This window comes from Martes martes, assembly GCF_963455335.1.
Source record: "Martes martes genome assembly, chromosome: 9".
In the NCBI taxonomy this organism is placed as follows: Eukaryota; Metazoa; Chordata; class Mammalia; order Carnivora; family Mustelidae; genus Martes; species Martes martes.
In genome coordinates, this window is record NC_137896.1 from 117,480,657 (window position 1) to 117,503,467 (window position 22,811).

Sequence of the window (22,811 nt, forward strand, 5' to 3'; positions counted from 1 at the left end):
CTCTTCCAATGACCCCTTCAGAAGAAACCAACCTCCTGTTCCTCACCTCCTCAGGAGAGAGACTGCACCAATGCTTTTCAGGCCAGAAGCAGCCCCTCAATCCAATTCCCTCCTCCTTTCCAAAGCTGACCGCTACACTGCCCCACGCAACCTAAATCTACCCCGCTCTATCTTACAACTAACAGTTTCCTACTTTGAGGCCTTAAGAAGCCTTCACCAACAATCCTCTCCCCCAGCGCACAAAATGTGCACACCATTAAGTTTGGAACTGCTCCCTTGGTGTCCCCACAAGAAGGACTTGATTGGTAATACTGTATGAAATTCAAGAATAAGCACAACCTACTTATAATTGTTACCTACGAAAAATTATTTACTTCTGATATACTGTCCCTCCACAGTGTGTTATAACTGTGTGTTATAACAGTGTGTTATAACTTATCACCTCCTTTGTGATCTCTCCCCTGCAGGGACTATGTCTTGAATCCCTAGTGTTTAACAAAAGTACCTGGCACATGCTAAGCATCCAGTAAAAATCTTTAAATAAACAAATGAATAAAGAGACAAAAAAAAAACTAGAGAAATATTAAGGTATGGAGAGAAGACAATATTCCCTCAAAAAAATCTGGTCAAGGAGAATGTATCTGAGGAACATATGTAGCAAAAGCTTTTTAACGGGGCACCTGGGTGGCTCAGTGGGTTGAAGCCTCTGCCTTCGGCTCAGGTCATGATCTCAGAGTCCTGGGATCAAGCCCCACATCAGGCTCTCTGCTCAGCGGGGAGCCTGCTTCCCCCTCTCTCTCTACCTGCCTCTCTGCCTACTTGTGATCCCTGTCAAATAAATACATAAAATATTTTTTAAAAAAGCTATTTAACAATTAAATCATGAAAACATACACTTATCCGGATATTAGCCAGCACAAACAAACATGCATCTAAAAGTCTTAGCCTTTCAGGCACTAAGAAGTTCTTGCACTTGAAAATACAGAAGTAAAACCAACAAAGCATGTCTAAATTATCTGGAAACCCAGGGGCTAGGGGAAGGAATGTATGAATTCCTCTAAATAGATTTCTTAATGAAAACCTCTACTTTCAGAGGTGAGTAAGTCCATTTAAATAGTCACTTTCTTCCTCAATCTGAAAGGATAATCCCTCATCAAAAGCAAATTAATTTCCTATAAGTTACAACTATAAGGAAATGATGTCCTAGTCCTAGTTTTCATATACTTTACCATATGGGGACTTAGAGGTCTCTGCCAAAAGAAATGTTGAAAACCAGTACCTGTTTTAATCACTTTGGATAGTAATAAAGGGAAGGACTGCAATGATCTTTCAAAAAATAATTTAGCTACCTTATATGGTGATGACACCCAGAAGTACCTTTGAGGCTGTACACTTCAGTACTCAAATCATCCTTTCTGCAAATATAAAACAAGCTCCTCTTCCATCCACTTAACAGATTACTTCCCCCCACCATTCCAAAGTCACTACAAAGTAAGAATAAACATCTAATGTCCTGTATTGTCAATCATAAAAACCACACTGTACATTTTTGTAACACTACCACTTATAAAGAGATTCCAAAAACATTATCACAGTTGATCTTCACAATCCTGGGCAGTAGGCAGGTTTTAGAATTCCCACTCTACGGGAGATAAGGATAATTTCTGTAATTTGTCTTTGAACAGCATACTAACCCATATTAGCATTTTGAAGCATTTTTTTCCTATTCTGTGACATTTCCATTCTTATTTCTATCCACTGATGTCACAGTTCTTGAAAGGATGCTTATCTAGATCATATGCAAAACACAGAAATACTCATCTGGAAAAAAAGCAAAGGATCTCACCTACATTACAAAATTATTCTTCCATGCTTTTCCCCATAATATCTATCATTATTTTACCTCTCATTTCTATGAAAAACGGAAAAAGAATTAACACATTCTGAAAAATCTACTGAGTATCAGGCACTCTCTCACCCACCTCTACCTGTAATTTCATTTACTTCACCCCAACAACCCTGTTCTCTATTACTGTTCCCATTTCACAGATAGGAAAACTAAAGCACAGCAGGACTAAGTAACCTGTTCAAAGTCACACACGTAGCAAGAATAAAGACCAGCATTCGAATCCAGATCTCCCTCAAAGTCCACTATACCCATCCTGCTCTCACATAAGCATGTATAATTGCAAAGAGAAAGGCATCAAAGTCACCCGTTTCAAGTGTACAACTTATAAAACTGGAAACTGGAACAGAAAAAAAATTACAAATTTGAACAAATGGTTGCCTGACCACCAGAAACACGTTTGACTACAGCTGGTCTGCTGCCAAAGCTAGCCTGAGTGACCCGCCAGTCAAATGCCACAGGGAAGAAACCTGCACCAAAAGCCAAACTATACTTAAGGTGACAACAGCCCATTCCAATTCAGCAACTGTCAGGACCTTTGACTAACACCTGAAGGAATGAATTTCTTTGTGTTAGAACAGCTACAGTACTATTTTTTGACAGTGCAAGACTTCCTGCAGCATTAAAATGTTTCAACCATAAGTGTAGTGACTTCTCTAAGACAGAGGAGAAATAAATACTCCAAAACCAGAGGTCACCAAATAACCAAAGATGATGGTTCTTTGGTGTGATCCTTTTGAGCCAGGGACATGGACGGGGGAGCACCCACAATAGTGGCTTTCACACATTACGGTTCCATGACAGATCCCAGCTAGGCACAAATTTACAGTGGCCAGCCTCCCCTGAGTGCTAGCTGTGCGATTTCTATTTCCTGATTTTGACGTATTACAAAAGGAAAATGCAGAAATACAATTTTTACAGGGCCTGCTGCTCGAAACAGGGTCACATGAGGTCCTCAGAGGGGCAGCCTGGGGACTACAAAGACGTCTAAGGCATCGTCCAGTATCTCGCAATTAAGATGAGATGACAAACACGGAAACGTGTGCCCTGCTGACGTCATGGAACGGAAAGGGGTGGCGTCCTGCTGCGTCACCTCAACGTCATAAAGCGCACGAGGGAAGTTAAGTGGGGAAGCAATTTCTCCAGGGGCAACATTCAAGAAAAACAAGTCGGCTCAGACCCAAAGAATGACCACCCCACTCTAGGGGCCATCTAAAAAGGGATACTCTCCCTTTTCCCAAACTGTATGGTCCCCTCTTCAGGCGGGCAGAAGAAAGGAGTCTGAGGTTATTGAGGGAGCAGGGGGCGGGCTAGATATGCAAAAAGAGCTGCCTCTGGCCTTGGGGGGGGGGTCTCGTTCTTGCGGGGACCAGCGTGATGGGAATGAGCAGGGCATCTTCAGAACGGGGGCCTTCTCTATAGGAAGAGGCGGCGAGCCCTGGGCATACTTAAACCACGATCCTGTGCACAGGCCACCTGTGCGACTCGGGATCCAACCTCCCCGCACCAGCCCCAGTCCAGGTACCTGGAACTTAGTCCGATCGGTAACCGGCGACTACGTGGGGTACAGGTTACCCGAGCGCGCCCCCGACCGACGCACCGACCTGCGCGCGCACCGCGAGCCGGATGCGTGCGCGCCCCCGGACGTCCCGCCCCGCCCCCTCTGCGGCCCGGGAGCCGGGCGGCGTGCGCGCCCCCGGACGCGCCAAACCGGGCACTCGGAAGGGCGTCCCCGCCGTGCCTGAAAGGTCCTTCCTCCGCGCCAGCCTCGTGGGTGGCGAGCGGCGTGGAGTCTGGAACTCTCAGGAGGGCTCTGTAACGAGAGGGGGTGCAGGGAGACCGTCCCGGGAAGAACAGAGGGCGGCTGGGGGAGGGGTTATTTCGGGCAGTCAGGTGGGCGACCCGCAGAGGCGTCTGGAAGGCCCGCGTCGTTAGGGAGCGTAGGAGCGGCGTTCCTGGTTACGGGGTCGGGCAAAGGGCAAAGGTCAGCCTCCGGGGTGGAGAGCATCTCCTTTGGGCCATGGCCGCATCTGGGGAACCCGGCCGGCAGTGGCAGGAGGAGGTGGCCGCGGTGGTAGTGGTGGGCTCCTGCATGACCGACCTGGTCAGGTTAGTCCGGCTCAGTACGCAGAGCTTGCGGTGGAGGGGGGCGGGGGGGAGACTGTGCCTGGCACCGGAGCTTCGGCGATGGAGAGGGCCCGCTTGGGGGGTGAGCTGCCGGCTTCCCTAGCCCGCAGCCTGCCGCCCTGGCGTGGAAGAGGCAGAATCTGAGTTGGTAAGGTTAACTGTCAAGTTCGGGAACGTAAGAGGCCCGGGTGTAGTGGAAGCTCTTCCTGTTACTGGAAGCGCCCGCGAAGACCTGCTCGGGTTTTTCGACCCGTCGGATGAGCCTGTCCCCTGACTAGCCTGACTAACCTTGGTCAAGTCGTTTTATCTCTGAGAACGTGCCCACCTCCCAGGGTGGTTGTGAGGACTAAATGAAGGAAAGTGTTTTGTGAACGGTGGCATGAACCAGGTTGGGTATTAGTCGTCTGAACTTGAATGATTGGAACAGAGGCCAAAAAGTCCAAAAGACAATCGATCTTTCGCGGCGTCACCTTTCACCATATTGGCTGTTGGCATTCCTTGCTTTTCAGTATTATGTGTATCAGTATATGGGTTATCTTGTGGCAACCCGAGTGTGAATCAAAAACCCATAAACACGAAGTTTACAACATTAAAAAACGTGATAAAATAATGAAAATATGCTAACTGAAAATACGTTCGATGGAGAGATCCCTAATTTTTCCCTTTTTTTTTTTTTTAAATGAAAATGGCAGAGTGCCTAGCTGGTTAGGTACTGGAGCACGCAACTCTTGATCTTGGGATTGTGAGTTCAAGCCCCACCTTGGGCTTAGAGCCTACTGGAAAAAAAAAAGAGAGAAAGAGAGAAGGAAAGGAAAAAGGAAAGAAAATGGCTTTTCCGACTATAACAATAATATACATTATTTTAAAAACAATCAGATATTGCAAGAAAATTCTACCATTCAGATTGCTTCTGTTTAATATTTTTGTGACTAGCTTTTCAGATATGTTGTTTTTACATTATAAAAATTAAAAATGATCAGGGATACTACAGTAAGACCTCATCTGTCCTGCAACGTTGCTTTTCCAAAGGATAGCAGAGAGCCTGGAAATAGGTTAAAAGGCCTTGAGAAAATCAAGTCACCAGATCTCTGCACCACCTATGTTTTACTTAGAAAATAGTTCCAGGGTTTGTATGTAACCAATTTAGTCTTACGTTGCTTAAATTATTTATAAGCTAGGTTATCAAATTTCCAGACAAAGAGTAGAAAGGGGGAGAGACTGCTAGTGATGCCAAAAACATACTTTTATAGATTCAGTGGCAAAAGAGTCAGAAAACTAAACAATTTTCCCATGCACCCTACCTGGATAAGTGTCAGGTTTAAAATTCAGAACCACTTTCATCTTAAATTAAGTCTGAGCTTTCTGTGAAGCTTGACCATCAAACGTTAAGGATAACAATACTTCATAAAATGAATATTATTCATAGTTGGGGGAGGGTGGAGTGTCAAGGGCTCATGTAGCATCTGTCAGGATTTTAAGATCTTATTTAAGAACTAGAAGAATTTGGGGTGCCTGGATGCCTCCATCAGTTAAGCATCTGACTCTTAATTTCAGGTCAGGTCATGATCTCAGGATTGTGGGATTGAGCCCCAGCGTGGAGCCTGCTTAAGATTCTCAGTCTCACTCCTCTCTCTCTCTCTCTCTCTCTCTCTCTTTCTCTCCCTCCCTCCCTCACTTCCTCCCTCTCTGTCTTAAAAAATTTTTTTTAAAAATCTAGAGGAATTTAGAGAGTATTTATTCCACCTCTTCAGTTCATAAAGGAGTAAACTGAGGTACAGAGAAATAAAAAACTCTTACATTGTATATAAACTTACTAATTTCTCTTCTCTTGCCACTTTCTTTCCTTTGTAAAATAACCAGGTGTCTACTTCTCATGAATCACTAGTAAAAGTTTTACTCCCTTAGAGACTGTCTCACAGCTTTTCTGCAAACTACTTATGGTTGCTGATTACTCCTGCCTCTGAAGATCTTTACAAAATACCTGTTGTTATTTAAAATCCTTCATCTGTGATAAACTTGGGTCTAACGTTGCTAGTTAGGGTATATATCATGATCCCATTAGTTTCCTCTTGCTGCCATAACAAATTGACACAAACTTAGTGGCTCAAATAATACAAATTTAATATAGTTCTGGAGGTTAGAAGTCTGACACAGATCTCACTGAGCTAAAATCAAGACTTCGGTAGGCTGCGTTCCTCCTGGCAGCTCTAAGGGGAAATCTGTTTTCTTGCCTTTTCCAGTTTCTAGAGGCTGCCCGCATTCCTTGGCTTATGGCCCTTTACTCCCATCTTCAAAGCCAGCAGTGGTCAGTCAAGTCCTCCTCACATGGCATCACTCTGATGCTCACTTTTTGCCTTCCTCTTCCACATTATAAGAGCCCTTGTGATTATGTTGGGCCCAAATGGATAATTCAGGATAATATCCTTATTTTAAGTTAGCTTATTAGCAATCTTAATTTCCCTTGCCATGTAATGTAACATTCACAAGTTCTGGGGGTTAGGAATGTAGACATCCATGGGGCAGGGTGGGAGGGGAGCGGAGGGACATTATTCTACCTGCCACAATGATGAAGCTTAAGGTTAAAAAATCTTACAATACTTAGAGCTTGGGGGATCACTGAAGCCCCTCGGTCCATTCTCCACATTTTACAGGTGAGGTAACTAAGAGACTTGTTAGATGACCTCCCCCCACCCCAAATCACACAGCCAGTTAGTGGCACAGAGAAAGTTGGAAACCCACGTTTCCCAAGCTTTATCTTTCCGTTATATCATCCTGCCTCTACCTCTACCTCTGGCTGGTATTTTTGCCCTTTTCCTCTGCAGTTCATTTGAAAACTTGCAGTGCGTGCATTGTTTACTTTGTAAGCTGATAAAGAACAACTAAGGATTAATAATGTTCAGGTCTAGAGATGGTATCTCCGTGACTGTCCCTTTATTTCTTGGTTTAACTGGACACAGCCTGGACACCCGTGCCTATACCACAGACTCACTTCAGAAACAAAACTACTTCAGTAACCAAGCCCTCTTGGACAGCACCCAATCCAATTCACTTTATATATTACATTACTGTGTGCCAGACACTGCTAATTCAATCAATGAGCAACTTTTTTTTTCATGTCTGATTTCAGTTTGCTGTGAATAGTAAGCTCTGTGTACTAATAATTTTAAAATATCATTAGCTCATCCAACATGGCAAACCATGAACATTGTTTAATACCCACCTATGTTTACCATCATTCTCTTCCTGAACACCCATCTCTGAAGTTCCACAGTGCAAAGATAAGAGAAATCAAGCTTGCGGAAAATTAAGTCAGACTTCCTCCAAAGACAGGATTCCATGAAAACCCAACAAGAAGTGAACTTCTTTAGAGATTAAGTTCACAGATCTTTGTCAATCATGCTTTCACTGAGCATCTTTATTTCTTAGGACATGTATCATCCATCTCATATTCATTCAACAAATATTTAGTAACTTTTTATATATGCCAGGAACTTCCCTAAGGATGCAACAGTGAAAAACACAGCCAGGAGACCCTGCCTCGTGGGGCTCACATTCTAATAGAAGAGACTGTATCAGTAGAAATAAGTAAAATGCATAGTAGGTTAGATCAATGCTAAGGAGGAAAGTAAGGTTTGAAAGGGAGATGGGAGTAGTAATTTTAGGTCCTTGCCCATAGAAAGCCTCACTGAGAAGGTGATTTTGAGTAAAAACGTAAAGGAGGAAAGGAAGCAAGCCATACTGATAACCAGCGTAGGAGCATAAGGGCCTGAGGCAGAAGCATGCCTCTTATGATCAGTGAACAACACGGAGTCCAGTGTGGCTGAACAAGAAAAAAAGGGAGGGAGGAGGGCAATTAATGATTAAAGGATTTGGGGTCATACCTTGAATAAGATGAAAAGCCACTGGAGGGTTTGAGCAGAGGGGTGACCTAATCCGATTTACATATTAATATCATCACTTGTGGGGGCTGTGTGAGAACAGACTGAAGGCAGGCAAGGGCAAAAAGGGGAGACCAGTTCAGAGTCTTTACAATAATCCAGGCAAGAAATGACAGTAGCCTGAAAGCAGTCCATGAAGATGAAGGGAGCATCTTTTTTATTATATATTTGAAGGCAGAGCGGACAGGATTCGTTGAGGACTACAGACGGGTCAAGGATCACTCCCAAGTTCTGTGGCCTCTGCATGTGGAAGGGGAAGCTGACCTTTGCCAAGAAATAAGATTGGGAGCAGAGCAAACTGGCTGGGGAGAGGGCAGTATCAGGAGCTCAGGGTGGACATGGGAGATCCGAGTTGCCTGTTAGATCCAACTGAGGCCGTCAAGAAGACAGATTACAGGAGTTTGGACCAGCTGGAGATATAAATTTGAGAGTCAACAGTGTGTCGAGGATATTTGAGGCCTTGAGGCAGGATGAGATCACTGAAGGTCTGAACTCCTAGGGCGCTCCAACATCTATGGCATACGTTTTTTACATAATTTATCTCCCATCGCCCAGTCTCTCTAAACCCCTAAAACTTGCTTTGAGACAAGCTCAATACAAACCCATGTTTACATTTCCATGGCGATAGACTATGATGTCAGCTACAACCCTGTGTTATCCTTTTACATGCTCCAATTAAAAGTGATGGCTTGAGAGATAAGGCTCATGTTCAGCCAAGCATCTAAATTTAATCCTTGGCAAGTCAGGAAATGATTGCTTAATTGTCAAAAGATTTTAATTGGATGGCGGAATAAGTGAATTTAGAAGCTTTTCAATCCAAAGTGGATGAAATGTAGGACCTAGATTACTTAAAAAAAAAAAAAAAAGCCAAAAATGTACACCATACCTAGAAAAGGTTACCTGTGCCTAACATATTACAGTAACCTCTATCCTGCATTCCACCAGAAGCCTTTTGACTTGTCATATTTGGAACAGAAAAAAATCTCTTCTGCATTACATTTTCAGTAAAGTAAAAGCCAGAGGATTGTTGACCTGAGGAGTATCATGCATTCCCAGTGCTAGAGGAATATCCTTTATTATCTTTCCTGCTCCTTAAATTGGTCTTGAAAGTCGTATATCTGTTACCAACTCTTAAATTAATATTTCGGTAAACATGTTTCTGTCAACCAGATTTCCTAACATCAAAAGAGATCATTCATGGGAAATTTGCTAATTGTGGTCCCTTTGAGGAAAACACATTAAAAAGTATACTGCACCTGTCAGAACAAGTACACCTACCGTGTGGTATTACAAACAAGTTCATTCAGTGATCCCTGCTCTGCCCGCTCTTCATGCCTGCCTTCCTTCGTCTCTGCACTCTTGGGAGAAGAAGGTTGGGTGGGCTTCGTGATGAGTGACTCTCCAGGATTTCGGTCACTTGTGTAGCTATTAAAAGACTGGGACTGTGCTAAGTGCTAGGGATGCTGCAATTAGTAAAACATAGTCCTTGCTCCTGAGGAATTTCTAGTCCAAAAAAGAAGGCAGACACCAAGAGAGATCATTGGAGTGCGATGCAGTTAGTGCCTGCAGGTTCTGTTGGGAGTATAGGGAAAACGGTCTGGTTGGGATGCCTCCGGAGCCAAGTTTTAGAAAATGAGCAGGTGCTAACCCAGCAAAAAAGAGGAGGGAATACATTGTGGCCAGCTGGGATGATCCCCAAGAGCAAAGTCACGGCTGTGGGTATCCATGGAGCATGCTGGGACAGCCGCAACTAGGTCTGTAGAGCATCAGAGGAAAGATGTTACAGAAAGGTCTCATCAGCCATGCTTGGGTGCCTGGGTTGTATTCCACAGGCCCTGGGAACCAGTGAAGGGCTCAAAGGACAGACATGACATTTCACATAGCTCACCGGCTGCCAAAGTGAAGATAATGCCTGCTCTAACCCATCTCACAAATGTATCAGGAAGCTCAAATATACTCTTTCTTGATTATTCATGATGATGGGAATGTGAAAGAAGCATGAGCACCAAAAACCAGAAATTGCAGATAAGTTAAAATTTTTAATAATTGATTCCAGAATACATTATTTTTTGTATGCTGATTTATCTTTCTAATTATATTTTGCTTAGGATAAAATTAATTCCATTTGTATTTCTTTAACCTACACCAGCAGATGGCAGGAAGAAGTAGCCTAGATAATTACAATGTGGTGACAGAAATCATTTTGAAATTTAAAGTTTACTATAATTAATTGGCAAAATAGAAAATAAAATACCAGTTTTGTAGTTATCTGTCACTATTCATACTTGCCTTCTTCAATGAATTAAAATGGTTTTCATCAGGAACTTTGACGAATGCTTTAGTCTCACCATTTCCCCTTCTACTCTGTTTTTCTGCATCCTGATTTTCTCACGTACCTTACTGCATCCTCTGGTTGTCCAGTCCCCACTCACTAACCCCCCTACACACACATACTTCTCCTGCCCTCTCCTCTCGCACGTTCTAGCTCCAGGATTAGCTCCTTCCCTACCTCTCTAAGCTGCTCTTCTTTGTCCAGAACTTTGCTCAGCTGGGAGGCAGGAAGTCTCTGTACAATTATTCAAAAAGGTGAGTTGATATCAGATGGCATTATAATTTTTAAGTACGTTTCTAACTACTTGACCTATATGCCTCTCCAGTGTCTTCTTACTCAGTCTTCAATCCTATGTCAGAGGGATAAAGGAGGATGCGGCCCCTTTATTCTGGCCATATTCCTTTTTGATAACTGGTTTACTTTTCTCCTTGGGCCACGCTCATACGTACCATTTCTACACTGCTCTCACCTCACTCTGTGCCTTCTTGTGTACACGGGCATCTGTCATCCGAGTTATCTCTATAAATGTCTTTTAAAGTGTAGAATATTCATTCAAAAATATTTACTTCTGGGGGTACCTGGGTAGCTCAGTCAGTTAAGCAGCGGTTCTTGATTTCCACTGAGGTCATGATCTCAGGAGTCGAGCCCAGTATCAGGCTCCACGCTCGGGGGGGAGTCGGCTTGAGGATTCCCTCTCCCACTCCCTCTGCCCCTCCCCACCGTGTGCACCACCCCCCTAAAATAAATAAATAAATCTACGAAAAAATATATTTGCTTCTGACCATGATGGAGTGACTAGTACTGGCCTTACTTTCCCACCATAAACAACAAGAAAATGGGATATATAAGGGACAAAATATATGAAGCAGCTGATTCAGATGTTAGACCACAGGTGTGTTATCCCGACAAGAAAGGAAACAAGCAGGAGGGACATCACTGACCATGGCACAGCGAGAAGAAACTCAGGGAAGTATGGCAAGATCAGTGAGTTGAGAAAACTGAGTTCATAGCTTAGGGAGACTCATATGGCTCAAATGTGTGGGCACATGTACTGGAGAGGAAGGAGCTAATCAGGGAAGGGTCCAGAAATCTGCATAGGAGTCCCCTTGAGTCTGTTGCTGAATTCTACATGGACAGACGTAGAGACTGCACAAAGCTGGGCCACTACTAGAGAGTTCTAAGCTGAACATTCCACAGAAATCGTACAGGAACGGGATATATTGCATTCTATTTGGCATAAGAGACTTATTGAACCCCTGGAGCATTCAGAAGGACCACAACTTAGTAAAGGGGGTAAACTTGCCCCAAAGTAAAGGCTACCTGAAACTGTCCCTAATAAATCTCAAAGGCAATCCTGAAAAGGACCAAACAAATAAATTACTTCGCTGCCCAAAAAAGGCAAAGTCTAATCCTCTAGAAAAACACATCAAAATTAAGACACTCAGTAGTGTAACATTTGCTATATTCAGCATTCACTCAAAAATCAATAGTCATGCAAAGAATCAAGAATGTGATCCATAACCAAGGGGAAGAAAGCCAACCAAACCTGACATAGAGAAATGGCCAGGATGGGGAAATTAGCAGAAAGAGATGTTCAAAGCACCATTATAAAATGCCCATTGATTCAAAGGAAAAACAAGACCGTAGTGAGGAGAAAAGTGGGAAACACATTTAAAAAAAAATAGATGGGGGGCGCCTGGGTGGCTCAGTGGGTTAAAGCCTCTGCCTTTGGCTCAGGTCATGATCCCAGAGTCCTGGGATCAAGCCCCGCATCGGGCTCTCTGCTCAGCAGGGAGCCTGCTTCCCTTCCTCTCTCTCTGCCTACTTGTGATCTCTGTCAAATAAATAAATAAAATCTTTAAAAAAAAAAAAAAAAAAAAGATGGGATACCTGGGTGGCTCAGTGGGTTAAGCCTCTGCCTTCCGCTCAGGTCATGATCCCAGAGTTCTGGGATCAAGCCCCGCATAGGGCTCTCTGCTCAGCAGGGAGCCTGCTTCCCTCTCTCTCTCTGCCTGCCTCTCTGCCTACTTGTGATCTCTGTCAAATAAATTTTTAAAAAAATCTTTAAAAAAAATAGAAGTTTAAGAAATGAAAAAATAAAATTTTTGCAATGAAAAGTTCACTTGATGGGCTTATCAGGAGAGTAGACATTACAAAAGAAAGGATCAGTGTACTTGAAGACCGTAAGAGCAATTATCTAAATTGAATTATAGAGGGAAAAATTACCAAACTACACAGTCTTTGTGATGTGAGACAAGGAGACTGTCGTTTGTGTAATCAGAATCTAAGAGAAAGAGTAGGTGAGGCACAAAAAATATTTGAAGAAATAATGACTGAAAATTTTTCAAGTTTTTTCAATTTGGTCTAAGAATTTCAATGAACCCCAACCAGGATAAGTATACTGTAAACCACAAAGCCCATTGTAATCAAATCCCTGCAAACCAATTATAAACAAACTCTTAAAAGCATGGGGGACATTACAGATAAGGGAACAGACATCACAAATAAGGGAACAAAGATTCATTACAGACTTCTTGTCAGAAATAATGCAAGCCAAGGGGGAGAAAATGAAATCTTTAAAGTCCTTAAAAAGTAAACTGTCAACATAGGATTTTATATCCTTCAAATATGTAAGGGAAATGCAGGAAAATAATAGCTGAGAGAATGTATCACCAGAAACTCACATTACAATAAATACTGAAGGAAGTTCTTTAGGCAGAATCTAAATGATGCTAAAATATAAGCCGAGATCTACCCAAGGGGATGAAGAGCCCCAGAAACGGTTAATATATGGGCAAATGCCAAGACTTCTTTCCTCCACTTCTTAATTTCTTTAAAAGGCAATTGATGGTTTAAATAAAAAAATAATAGCATAGTGTTGTAAGGTTTATATCACATAGAAATAAAATATGTGATAGCACAAAGATTAGGAAGGGAAATGGAAGAATAAATTACACTTACAAGTAAAGTGGTGTAGCAATGTTTGAAAAAAAGCTGTGATAAGTCAAAGATGCTTGTTGTAAACCTCAGATTTTTGAAATAGAAATAAGAGAGGGGCGCCTGGCAGGCTCATTTGGGGGAACATATGACTCTTGCTCTCAGGGCTGTAAGTTCAAGCCCCATGTTGGGTATAGAGATTACTTAAAAATAAAATCTTTTTTTTAAGATTTTTTTTTAAGATTTTATTTATTTATATTTATATATTTGAGAGAGAGAGAGAGAGAATGAGAGAGGAGGGGTCAGAGGGAGAAGCAGACTCCCCGCCCAGCAAGGAGCCTGATGCGGGACCCGATCCAGGGACTCCAGGATCATGACCTGAGCCGAAGGCAGTTGCTTAACCAACTGAACCACCCAGGCACCCCGAAAAATAAAACCGTTTTTTAAAAAATGGGGAAAAAAGGAGTCAACATCAGTAGTGAAGATGAGATAGAAGACAATCCAAAAGGAGATAGGGAGGGAGGAGAGAAATGAGTATTATAATGTCAGACAGTGCTATTGATCTGAAGAAAATCATTGGGAAGCAATGAATGTTTTTCCCATGCATGTTCTCGCATTTCTGCATGATCAGGACTTTCTGAGCAAAGATTGCTAGCACCAGGATTAAAGAATGTTTGAATGGCAAACAAACCTTGCAAGTCAGAGACTTCTGGAGAGATTTTGGGACTTCTTTCTTGGACACATTTATTTACATTCGAGGGGTTGTAAATCTAGAGACCTCCCACCCCTCGCTCCCCTGAGAGCGTTGGTTTATATTACAAAGCAAAGGTCACTTGGCTGTGTTTTCTCCCTCTCCTTCCCCACCCCCGAGGGGAGGAGGAGCAACAGCTGTGTCAGCTTCCATACAAACTCCCAAGAATTCATTATTTGGAAGTTCCTCTCATGTCACCCTGGGGGAGATTGGGACACAGAGAGCTAACACAATTATGAGTAATTAAAAAGCTGTCTCTGATCCAGAAACACAGTATTCCTTGTCCGAATGAATTAATAACTTAACAAAAATTAGGTATAGGGACATCTCCCGTAAGGTGATCTGGGAAGACCTGTGTGAGGAGGTAACATCTGAGCAGAGATGGGAAGGAAGGCAGCCACGTAAGACCATAACATACACCTTATTGGCTCTTCCCGTGCCTACTACACTTTTTCACACGAGCAAAATTTAAATAAGGTTCAAGGGTAGGACACTCTGAAAGGCTGGCCACTTGTGACAAATACTCTTCATAGCTATTCTATAAATTCAAGGATAGCTACATCTTCAAGCAAAACTACTTTTCAGCCCCAGACTGGTTAGCTAGGAAAAATAGGAATTAATAATCAAAATCAGTTTTTTTTTTAAATCAGTTTTTTAAAAAACTGGTTTAAAGCATAATTCAGCTTTCATTCCCCTAAATAAATCCTATGTCTGCAAATTTAGGGTTAGGAACCACAGAATGAAGATTGGAAGCTAAGTGGGTTTTGTTTTGTTTTGTTTTTTTCCCGAGCTAGGAAGAGAGATCACTAGGTTTTTTTGGAAATGACGCTCAGTCCTATAAATGTGACATAGACAAATGCTGAGAAGAACAGATATGGCTGAAGAGTACAGGCAGTAGGAATAACAAATGAGTGTAATGAATTTTAATGGTGCAGTAATAGTACAGTCCCCTGTTAGAGAGGCATACCGGGTGCTGGCAAGCTTGCAGCCAGAAGAAGAAAGGATGAAACGCAACATATTCCTCAACTTTTGGCTGGAGCCTGGGTAGTGTGACCTCTTTGGTCGAAAGACTTCGCTTCCCTGCTTCACCAGGTCATTCCTTCCTTTGGTATGAATCATCTCTGAGAATCCGTAACAAGCACATCATTGTCAAGAAGCTAAAAGCAATTGATTAGTTGTTCTGATAACACCTGTCAGTGAAATAACTCAGTGCACAAAACCCAGGCATTTAAGGAGTTGACAAGTATTATTAAACCTGTTTTGCAAGAGAAGAAGCTGGTTCAAAGAGGGAAAAGCTGTCAAAGGTAGTACAATCAGTAAGTGGCTCAGGCCTGCTACCTTGCGCAACTAGGCCCTAGCCACGTGACCTCTCAGGGCCCAGAAGACTGTGGGGCCATCTATGAACATTTAGCAGTGTTTCCTCCTGTGCAAATTTAAAAGGTGACATTTTTAAAGCTACAAATTTAAGTTCAGGTATATTTCTTATGGTTGGTTTTCTCTGGGTTTTCTCCGTCATCCAGAAACTTGACTCTATTTTTAATTTTTAAATGGTAGCAACAGTGCATTACTACCAGTATACTGCTCTCCTTTTATCTTCCTTTGAGCACTTTGTCCTTGGCGCCCTGCTAAGCCTCACGTCTGAATCGTGGCAAATCATAGCGATGCTTTCATCAGGGGGCAGTGCTTTGTGCAGGTCCTTTCTTGAGCTGGACCTTGATTTCATGAACTTAATAAGGAAAGAGGTAGGAAACCCTAGTTCAAGGTGAATTGGGATTTCTAATTCGGAAAGCTTCTGCCTGTCTGTAACTTTCCAGTTGCTCTCAAAGCTGCTTTCCGCTCCAGTTCATTTACTTAAAAAATAACTAAGCAGTAAACTGTCTTAGCCTGGGTTCAACAAAAAGGTCACAAAACAAAGGTTTAAGAGCATATAATCTGTGCAGGACTGTAATGCAGGGAGCGAGAAAAGCCAGTACAAAGACACTTGACGTGTTTGGCTGGTTGCTCGATGCTGTGGGACAGCCGGGGGAACCATGACAAAGGGACAGAAACCCTGGAATGGACAGAGAGCGGCACTGGGCAAGGCTGTGTTAACGTTGCACCTACAAGGACCCGGCTACCAGGACGCTGGAATACGATGCTGGGAAGCTGGGTGACTCTGAAGTAGTAACAGGTGGCTTCCCGTATGCACAAAGGTATTCCTGTTGTATACACCTCTGTATACAAAGTAAAACAGGAACTTTTGCTCCCACTCTCCACCCTTTTCATGGATACCTGTCATTAACATTTCATTTTCTGTGCATTTACATATTATGAGAACATATACATGCATCTTTTTATTTTTAAAAACCATGAGTTGGGGCGCTCCCTTCTACTTCTTAGATGCTGCCCGAGTCATGACTCCTTTAATAAAACCAATTTGATCTTTAAAAGAAAAAAAATCATGAATCAGATCGTAATAATCTCATGCTCTGAACTGGTTTTTTTTCCCCCCCACTCATCTATTGCTTGCATCAGGGTTAGGATTTATTATATTGTCAGAAGTTGCTTTTGTCCCGTAGAGGTAGACTGGAAAACACCCATTTAACGTTTGTTGAATTAATCCATGAATGAAGAAGGATAGTCTGATTTCTGGTTACGGTTCCTGCTTATAGGAGAGGCGTGCTGCTAATACGGGGAAGGCGGTGGGCAAGGTCTGGTAAACCATGAAATTGTCATTGCCAGACAATTGACATTCCCGCCAGGCTCCTCCTTCCCATTCACCAACACCTCCACGTCTGCAATTCAGAAGTAGGGGTGGATGCTACACAGGGATACAGAAAAGAGAGGTGGAAAGGGAGATAATTTTCCCTCTTTCCTTCTCAGTTCTTGCCTGAGACCCTGGTAATAAAAGACAGATTAACGAGAAAAACAAACAAGTGTATTAACCTGAATGCCCCAGGTGTACGTGGGCCAGGCCCAGGGGAAAAAGGAGTAACTCCCCAAGGGGATTAAGAACTCAGGCTTCTTAAATAGGGAAGGGGGAAAGGGGTGGGAGTCCTCTTGGGGAGAGTAAATGATTTAGGAAAGATGGACTGGCCCTCGGTTTTATAAATAGGAGGTATGACAATGTTTGTGACAATTGTCTGGGTGTGGTGGTGACTTCTTGCCTGTGACAGGAGTCCATCCTTGCTGGTTGATGAAATTCCCAGGGAGGGGATTCATGGCTGTGGAGTCCTTTGGGGGAACTGGTCTTGAGGCAGATATGGGGCAGGTCAGAGAAAGCCTCTCCCCCCTTTTGCTCCTTTTCATGTGCCTACAGCTCACCATCAGCAGTACACCAAAGCGGCCTGTTTGGCCAGTGTGTCCTGAGCATCTCCAGTCATATTCTCCTACCCTTCAAGGAGACAAGGGAAGTCTCTTTAAAAAATTCACTCAGTCAAAAAATATGTTAAGCCCATTGCTAAGTGGCAGGCACTCTGGATAAAATGGAGACCAGGACAGACTTGGTCCTTGTCCCCATACAGGGAGAGTCTATAATTGAAGAAAGGAAGGAAGAGTAGGGCAGAGATGCAGAAAGAAAAGAGTACAATTCCCAAGGAGAGAAATTTCAGTGATGAAATTTCAGTGATGGCTAAATTAGTACAGTGCTTGTGTTAATATAAGTTGTTTAGAAAGGAGTTGAAATCCCAGCCATCTGCTCCCACATCAAATACACAACACTGTACCCCTGATTTCACTCCTCCATCCCATACATACACATCCCAATAATCATCTGCTGATCTATTTTTCATGATTTCCCACAGCCAATAATAAAAAATATACTTGTGACCCAGACCCTAAGTATAAATATAGTGAAAGTCGTAAGTTTCTATACCGACCATCTTACTAATTCAGTTATTTGGCCTGTTTTTAGCCACGTTGGATATTTTTTCTTTTTAAAATTGTTATGGATGTTGTTGGTAGCAGCGTCAATAAGCCAAGAATTCACATAGTTACTCAGTCGCACAGATTAGTCATCATTGCCTGTTCATAACAGAATCCTAAAATGTTTAAGATTTCTGATGCAAATCAAAATCTCATCATCACTTGTCACTGCTAAATTAAATGACAGGATAATAACATTACATTAAAACCATTTTTCTCTTGATTGAGTACCTTTTTCAGAAGTGAACTTGTAGCTGGATATTTTTTTCATCAGTACTATAAATGCATTTAGAATAGGAGGTAAAAATAGCACTGAAAAGGGGAGGAGTGGAATAGAATGTTTTCAAATTATTGATGAGTCTCTCTTGAATCTCAAATAACCATATTTGACACTGCAGTGCTAGGGAATGGAGTAGGTTAGCCCAATTCGCTGAGACTTTTCGAACTACATAAAGAAGGTGCCCAGGATGAACTTGGTCATTGTCAACACCATTGTGAGTTATTGGCATCGGTCATAAGTCATTCCATTGCAAACAGGCTCTTAGTGACCTGTAGGAATTGGCATTGTCCTGGTACTCTAACATTAGGCGTAAGAGACTGGTTTCAAATAGAACACAGGCTAGGTGGGAAATGAATATAAATTTCAGATCTGCCAAAACAGAGTAGGTTCTCAATCGACTTACTGTCGTGAACTCCCCTCTTGGCCTTTCTTTCCCATCTAAAGCTACTTAACCTTTTTTGGTCGCACCTGCCGGCACTCCATCTGACCCTCAGCCCACTTCTTTGTGGCCATCCAGTCCTCATGCTACTCGGGCCCATCTTCCTCACTAACCCTTACACACAGGACTCTCTCCATTTTCACATCTTCTGTCCCTCAAAGATGTTGTTTCTTCACATCTTCCACTTTAATGTTATGAAAATCATACCCTGGAGAAAACCTTTCACTCTGACTTTTTGTTTCCTCTACTACCACCCTCACCAGGCAATAACAGGTGAGTAAAACTCCTTCGCTCTTGGAGGGGTCCACAAAAGTAGAGACTGAAGCAGGGTTGGCTAGGAGTTGACAGTGGTTGAATCTGGGGGATGAGTGCTTGGGCTAGGGAAGTTAGTACACTGTTTTCTCTAGTTATAGGTTTGAAATTTTCTATAGTAAAAATTTTCAACTAAACTTAGCTCTCTAGACTCCATTTTTTAAGAATAGATGCTTAGATGCTCTTTTTGAGTTAGTACCTGAAATGGGTGGGATACAGGATGGACTGGGACTACAACTTGATCGTGCCATCGAAGTCATAACCCACTCCCGCCCCACCTGCCAGGAAACAGATGGGATTCCTGAGTGCCTGGAATTGCAACTTCCTTCTTCTCCTTAGGTCCTGAGCATGGTTACCAGAACCCTGGTACACTTCCTGCTTCTTGTTAAAGTGACCAGATAAACCTGTACAGAAACACACATTAACTTATCCCACTGTGAATAAAGGTCTGTGCTGGGCGCTGGGAAGTGGGAATTGGAAGGGACTTCCCTGTAAGAGCTCCCCACGATGGAAAACGGAGGCACCCATGAGTACCCCTGATGCAGTAGGCACTATAAACTGTTATCTGAAGTGGATCTCCGGTAGCGTGGCTGTGAGACTGTGGCGGGGCGGGGGGAGACAGAAAGACATCCTGTCAGCAGATGCATTCTGGGTCGTGATGCCAACTGCCGAATGCTGTCTTAAAGGAAAAAGTGATCTACTCTGCTTCTGCTTACATTTCTGATTGCTAGGACTAGACTCCCATCAGAGAACCTTCCCTCTCTCTTCTGAAGAACTTAAATTGATGTGCCTTTTTTTTTTTCCTTCTCTTTTTAAATTATGGCAGTCTTACTTCTCGTTTGCCCAAAACTGGAGAAACCATCCATGGACATAAGTTTTTTATTGGCTTTGGAGGGAAAGGTGCCAACCAGTGTGTCCAAGCTGCCAGGCTTGGAGCAAAGACATCCATGGTATGCAAGGTAAGTGTAAAACATGGTGGAGAGGATTCTAGAGGCAAGGGTCTGGTTTTAAGACTTGATTTTATTTTTTTTAACTATTTTAAAGGGAACAATTCAGTGGCATTTAGTACATTCACAGTGTTGGACAACCACCATTCTCTTAGTTCCAGAACATTCCTGTGATTCCAAAGTAAAACCCCTTATCGTGAAGCAGTCTCCCCCAACTCCCCCATCCCACCTCCTGCCCCTGGCATCCACCAGTCTGCATTCCATCTCTGAGGATTGATCTATTCTGGATATTTCCTCTAAATGGAATCATAGGATACGTCGCATTTTGTGTCTGGCTTCTTTCACTTAGCAGAATGTTCTCCAGGTTCATCTGCCTTATAGCATGTATCTATTTTATTCCTTTTCTGGCTGAATAATATCCCATCGTATAGCCCATAATTTGTCTACCCACTTGTCTGTTGATAGACACCTGAGCTGTTTCCACCTTTTGGCTGTTGCGAACGGTACTGCCATGAACATGCTTGTGCATGCACGTGCTTGAGTATCTCTTTTGTGTTGTTAAAGATTGAAACAGGAGAGATTCCTTTTCCTTATTCTTTATATCCATTCCTCCCTCACTGAATCCTCCGGGAAGTAGCGTAATGCTGCATTCCTTTAACTTACTGAGCTTCTAAGTGAAGGGTGAGAAGGGAGAGGAATTTGCCTAGCCCACGGGCTTTCTACAGCCCAGCTTCTAAACAGCAGAAGTCATCCTGTTTTTAGCAATTTTTGCTACAACACGACTTTTGGAAACTTGGTCTAATAACTGGTGATTCACTCATCTCTAAGTTATTTCTTCTAATGCTAGCTCTTGGATCAGAAAGGAATCTGGGCCTTAATGAACTACCCATAACTAATCCTTAGGCATAGTTCTGTTTTCAGGTATATAAGGAAATGGCATGTTAAATACGGTAGTCCTTCTTTCTAGCCATCTGACTGAAGTCATTTGAAAATAAAATTGGCTACCAAAGGTTCAGCGTTTGTGTGTTTAATGAAATTTTAAGATGCTAGCATTACTGGTAGAACACGAAAGTTCATTTTAGGAAAGCTAGACTCAGTCTGCACAGTAAAGGATAAGAAAAATCTGAGAAATTTCAAAGAATGAGCTCGCTCCTGTGAGCTGGGTCAGTTTCACCAATATTTCTCTGCAATGTCATTTCCCATTGCCTACGGCACTCTTCTCTCCACAGGAGTCTTTCAATGATGTACAAACTATACAATTATCATTTCATCTGCTAATCAACTGTAGTTTTATTTCTAATTTATGATTAACCTGATGAAATTCTTATCTAGCTCTTAGGTCAAAAACATCCCACGAAGCACAAGGTTCAAAGTAAGAAATGCGCATCTTCTAAGGTTGAACTCTTGATTTTAAATGTCAACTAATCAGCCATTAATTACTGATGACCTAGTGCATGCTAGGAACTGTGGGGCTTGGAGAGGGAGCAGTAGGCCTGACGATCCTATGCTTGATTGGAAATGAAGGGTCTGGGGTCTCATCAGATGGTGCTGACTTAACAGGGCTTGGGAACTGGAAAGAGGAGGATATTTGCCAGCTGGGAAAACATGGACAGAGAATTGGTATTGGAAGCGAAATACCAAAAATGGCTGCTCTGGGAAGAGAGGAGTTCCCTCGAGCTGGAGCCGTAACAGGAGAGATTAGAGAACCCCTCTTGGAAGCTTCATAAATGCTATTCATGTAGCCATGAAAGTCAAAATTGGATGTCCCCTGGGATCTCATCCAACTCGAAGATTGAGATTGGTGTTATTTTGGGTCTGTTGAATTTGAGGCAAAGAGAAACGCAAAATAGAAAATATTTGAGTTGTGGAACTGAACTTGGGAAGTGAATCATGCAACCGTCAGGAGTGGATGTGAGAGGAATAGACAGCAGAGGGCTGTATTTGGGGAAATGGTACAGTCAGGAGTTTGATAAAGCAGCGGTCCTGTTTGTTTTATTCTGGTCTGCGTATGACAGTTTAGGGTAGCACCTGTACAGTTGTGCAAGCTGTTCATACCTGCGGTGCCCCGAGGCAGCCAGCGGCCATTAACACCCCGCAGTCGGCTTTCGTGTGGGTGTCCGTACAGAGAGGATGAGAAAGCTTGGCTTCAGCCAAAACCCACATGGGGTGACTTTGCTTAGACAACCTGGAATCTTTAGACATAGATTTCTTTAAGCCTAAACAAATTGCATAATATTCTTAGACTTCTTCAAAAGAAAAGTTATCTTTTTTATAATAGAAGCTATTGTTATCCATCCGTCACAATATTTTTCCATGGTGAAGTATATTCTCATTAAGCAAAGTAGCCAACCTGCTGTATAGCAGTTTTTTTTTTTAAGATGACAAATTCCAAGTAGAAACCAAAATCATGAAATTACTCAAGATAAAAATGAACAGACGGAGTAAAAGAAAAACAGGTAGAAAATTTCCTGCGGTTTTCTTGGCCACATTAACTTAATCTACCACCACCCTACAACAAACCAAAATCCCAGCTCTGGGGAAGTAAGACCGTTTGATGCCACATGCCAAACAGCTTATATTGTGCTCAAGGGACTTATCTGCCAAGATATTGAGACAAGGACTGTTAAGCAGGAGCCCATCAATGTGCATCAAGGGAAACATGTAATCATGAAACACTTCAAGTCATTAAAGAGTGGTATAGTCAGTACTCACCGGGCCCAAGGCCACAGTCCAAGGAGAATTGGCAGTAGTATTTTCAGATTACAAATCCAGGCAGAGATCAAAGAAAATGAAAGTCTTCTTGGCAGGACAAAGAGTCTGTGAGGCTGCCTTTCATAGGACTTCACCTGATTTTCTTAAGTGTTTCCTCCTCCGTCATTCCATTCAAACTAAATGTTATATCTTGATACCCGAAACGGACTGTCAGGAGGGCCAGAGTA

General features: G+C 42.7%; 2 protein-coding genes across 5 annotated transcripts in view; one reads left to right on the forward strand and one right to left on the reverse strand.

Annotated features, from left to right (window-relative positions):
* BABAM2 (BRISC and BRCA1 A complex member 2) overlaps window positions 1–3,568 on the reverse strand; it is a 401,322-nt gene extending 397,754 nt beyond the window's left edge. For both annotated transcript variants that reach the window (XM_080812666.1, XM_080812665.1), the window contains exon 1: window positions 3,432–3,568. The gene's annotated coding sequence lies outside the window, so the exon portion shown is untranslated. The remainder of the gene's footprint in view (window positions 1–3,431) is intronic.
* Window positions 3,569–3,887: 319 nt separating this feature from the next.
* The window catches only part of RBKS (ribokinase), an 83,742-nt gene continuing 64,818 nt past the window's right edge, over window positions 3,888–22,811 (forward strand). For 2 of the 3 annotated variants that reach the window (XM_080812668.1, XM_080812669.1), the window contains exons 1-2: window positions 3,896–4,015; window positions 19,752–19,884. In XM_080812668.1, the coding sequence (XP_080668794.1) occupies window positions 3,927–4,015; window positions 19,752–19,884 (222 nt within the window). In that variant the 5' untranslated portion in view covers window positions 3,896–3,926. Of the gene's footprint in view, window positions 4,016–19,751; window positions 19,885–22,811 lie in introns of all 3 variants that reach the window. The other variant, XM_080812667.1, reaches the window with a different exon arrangement.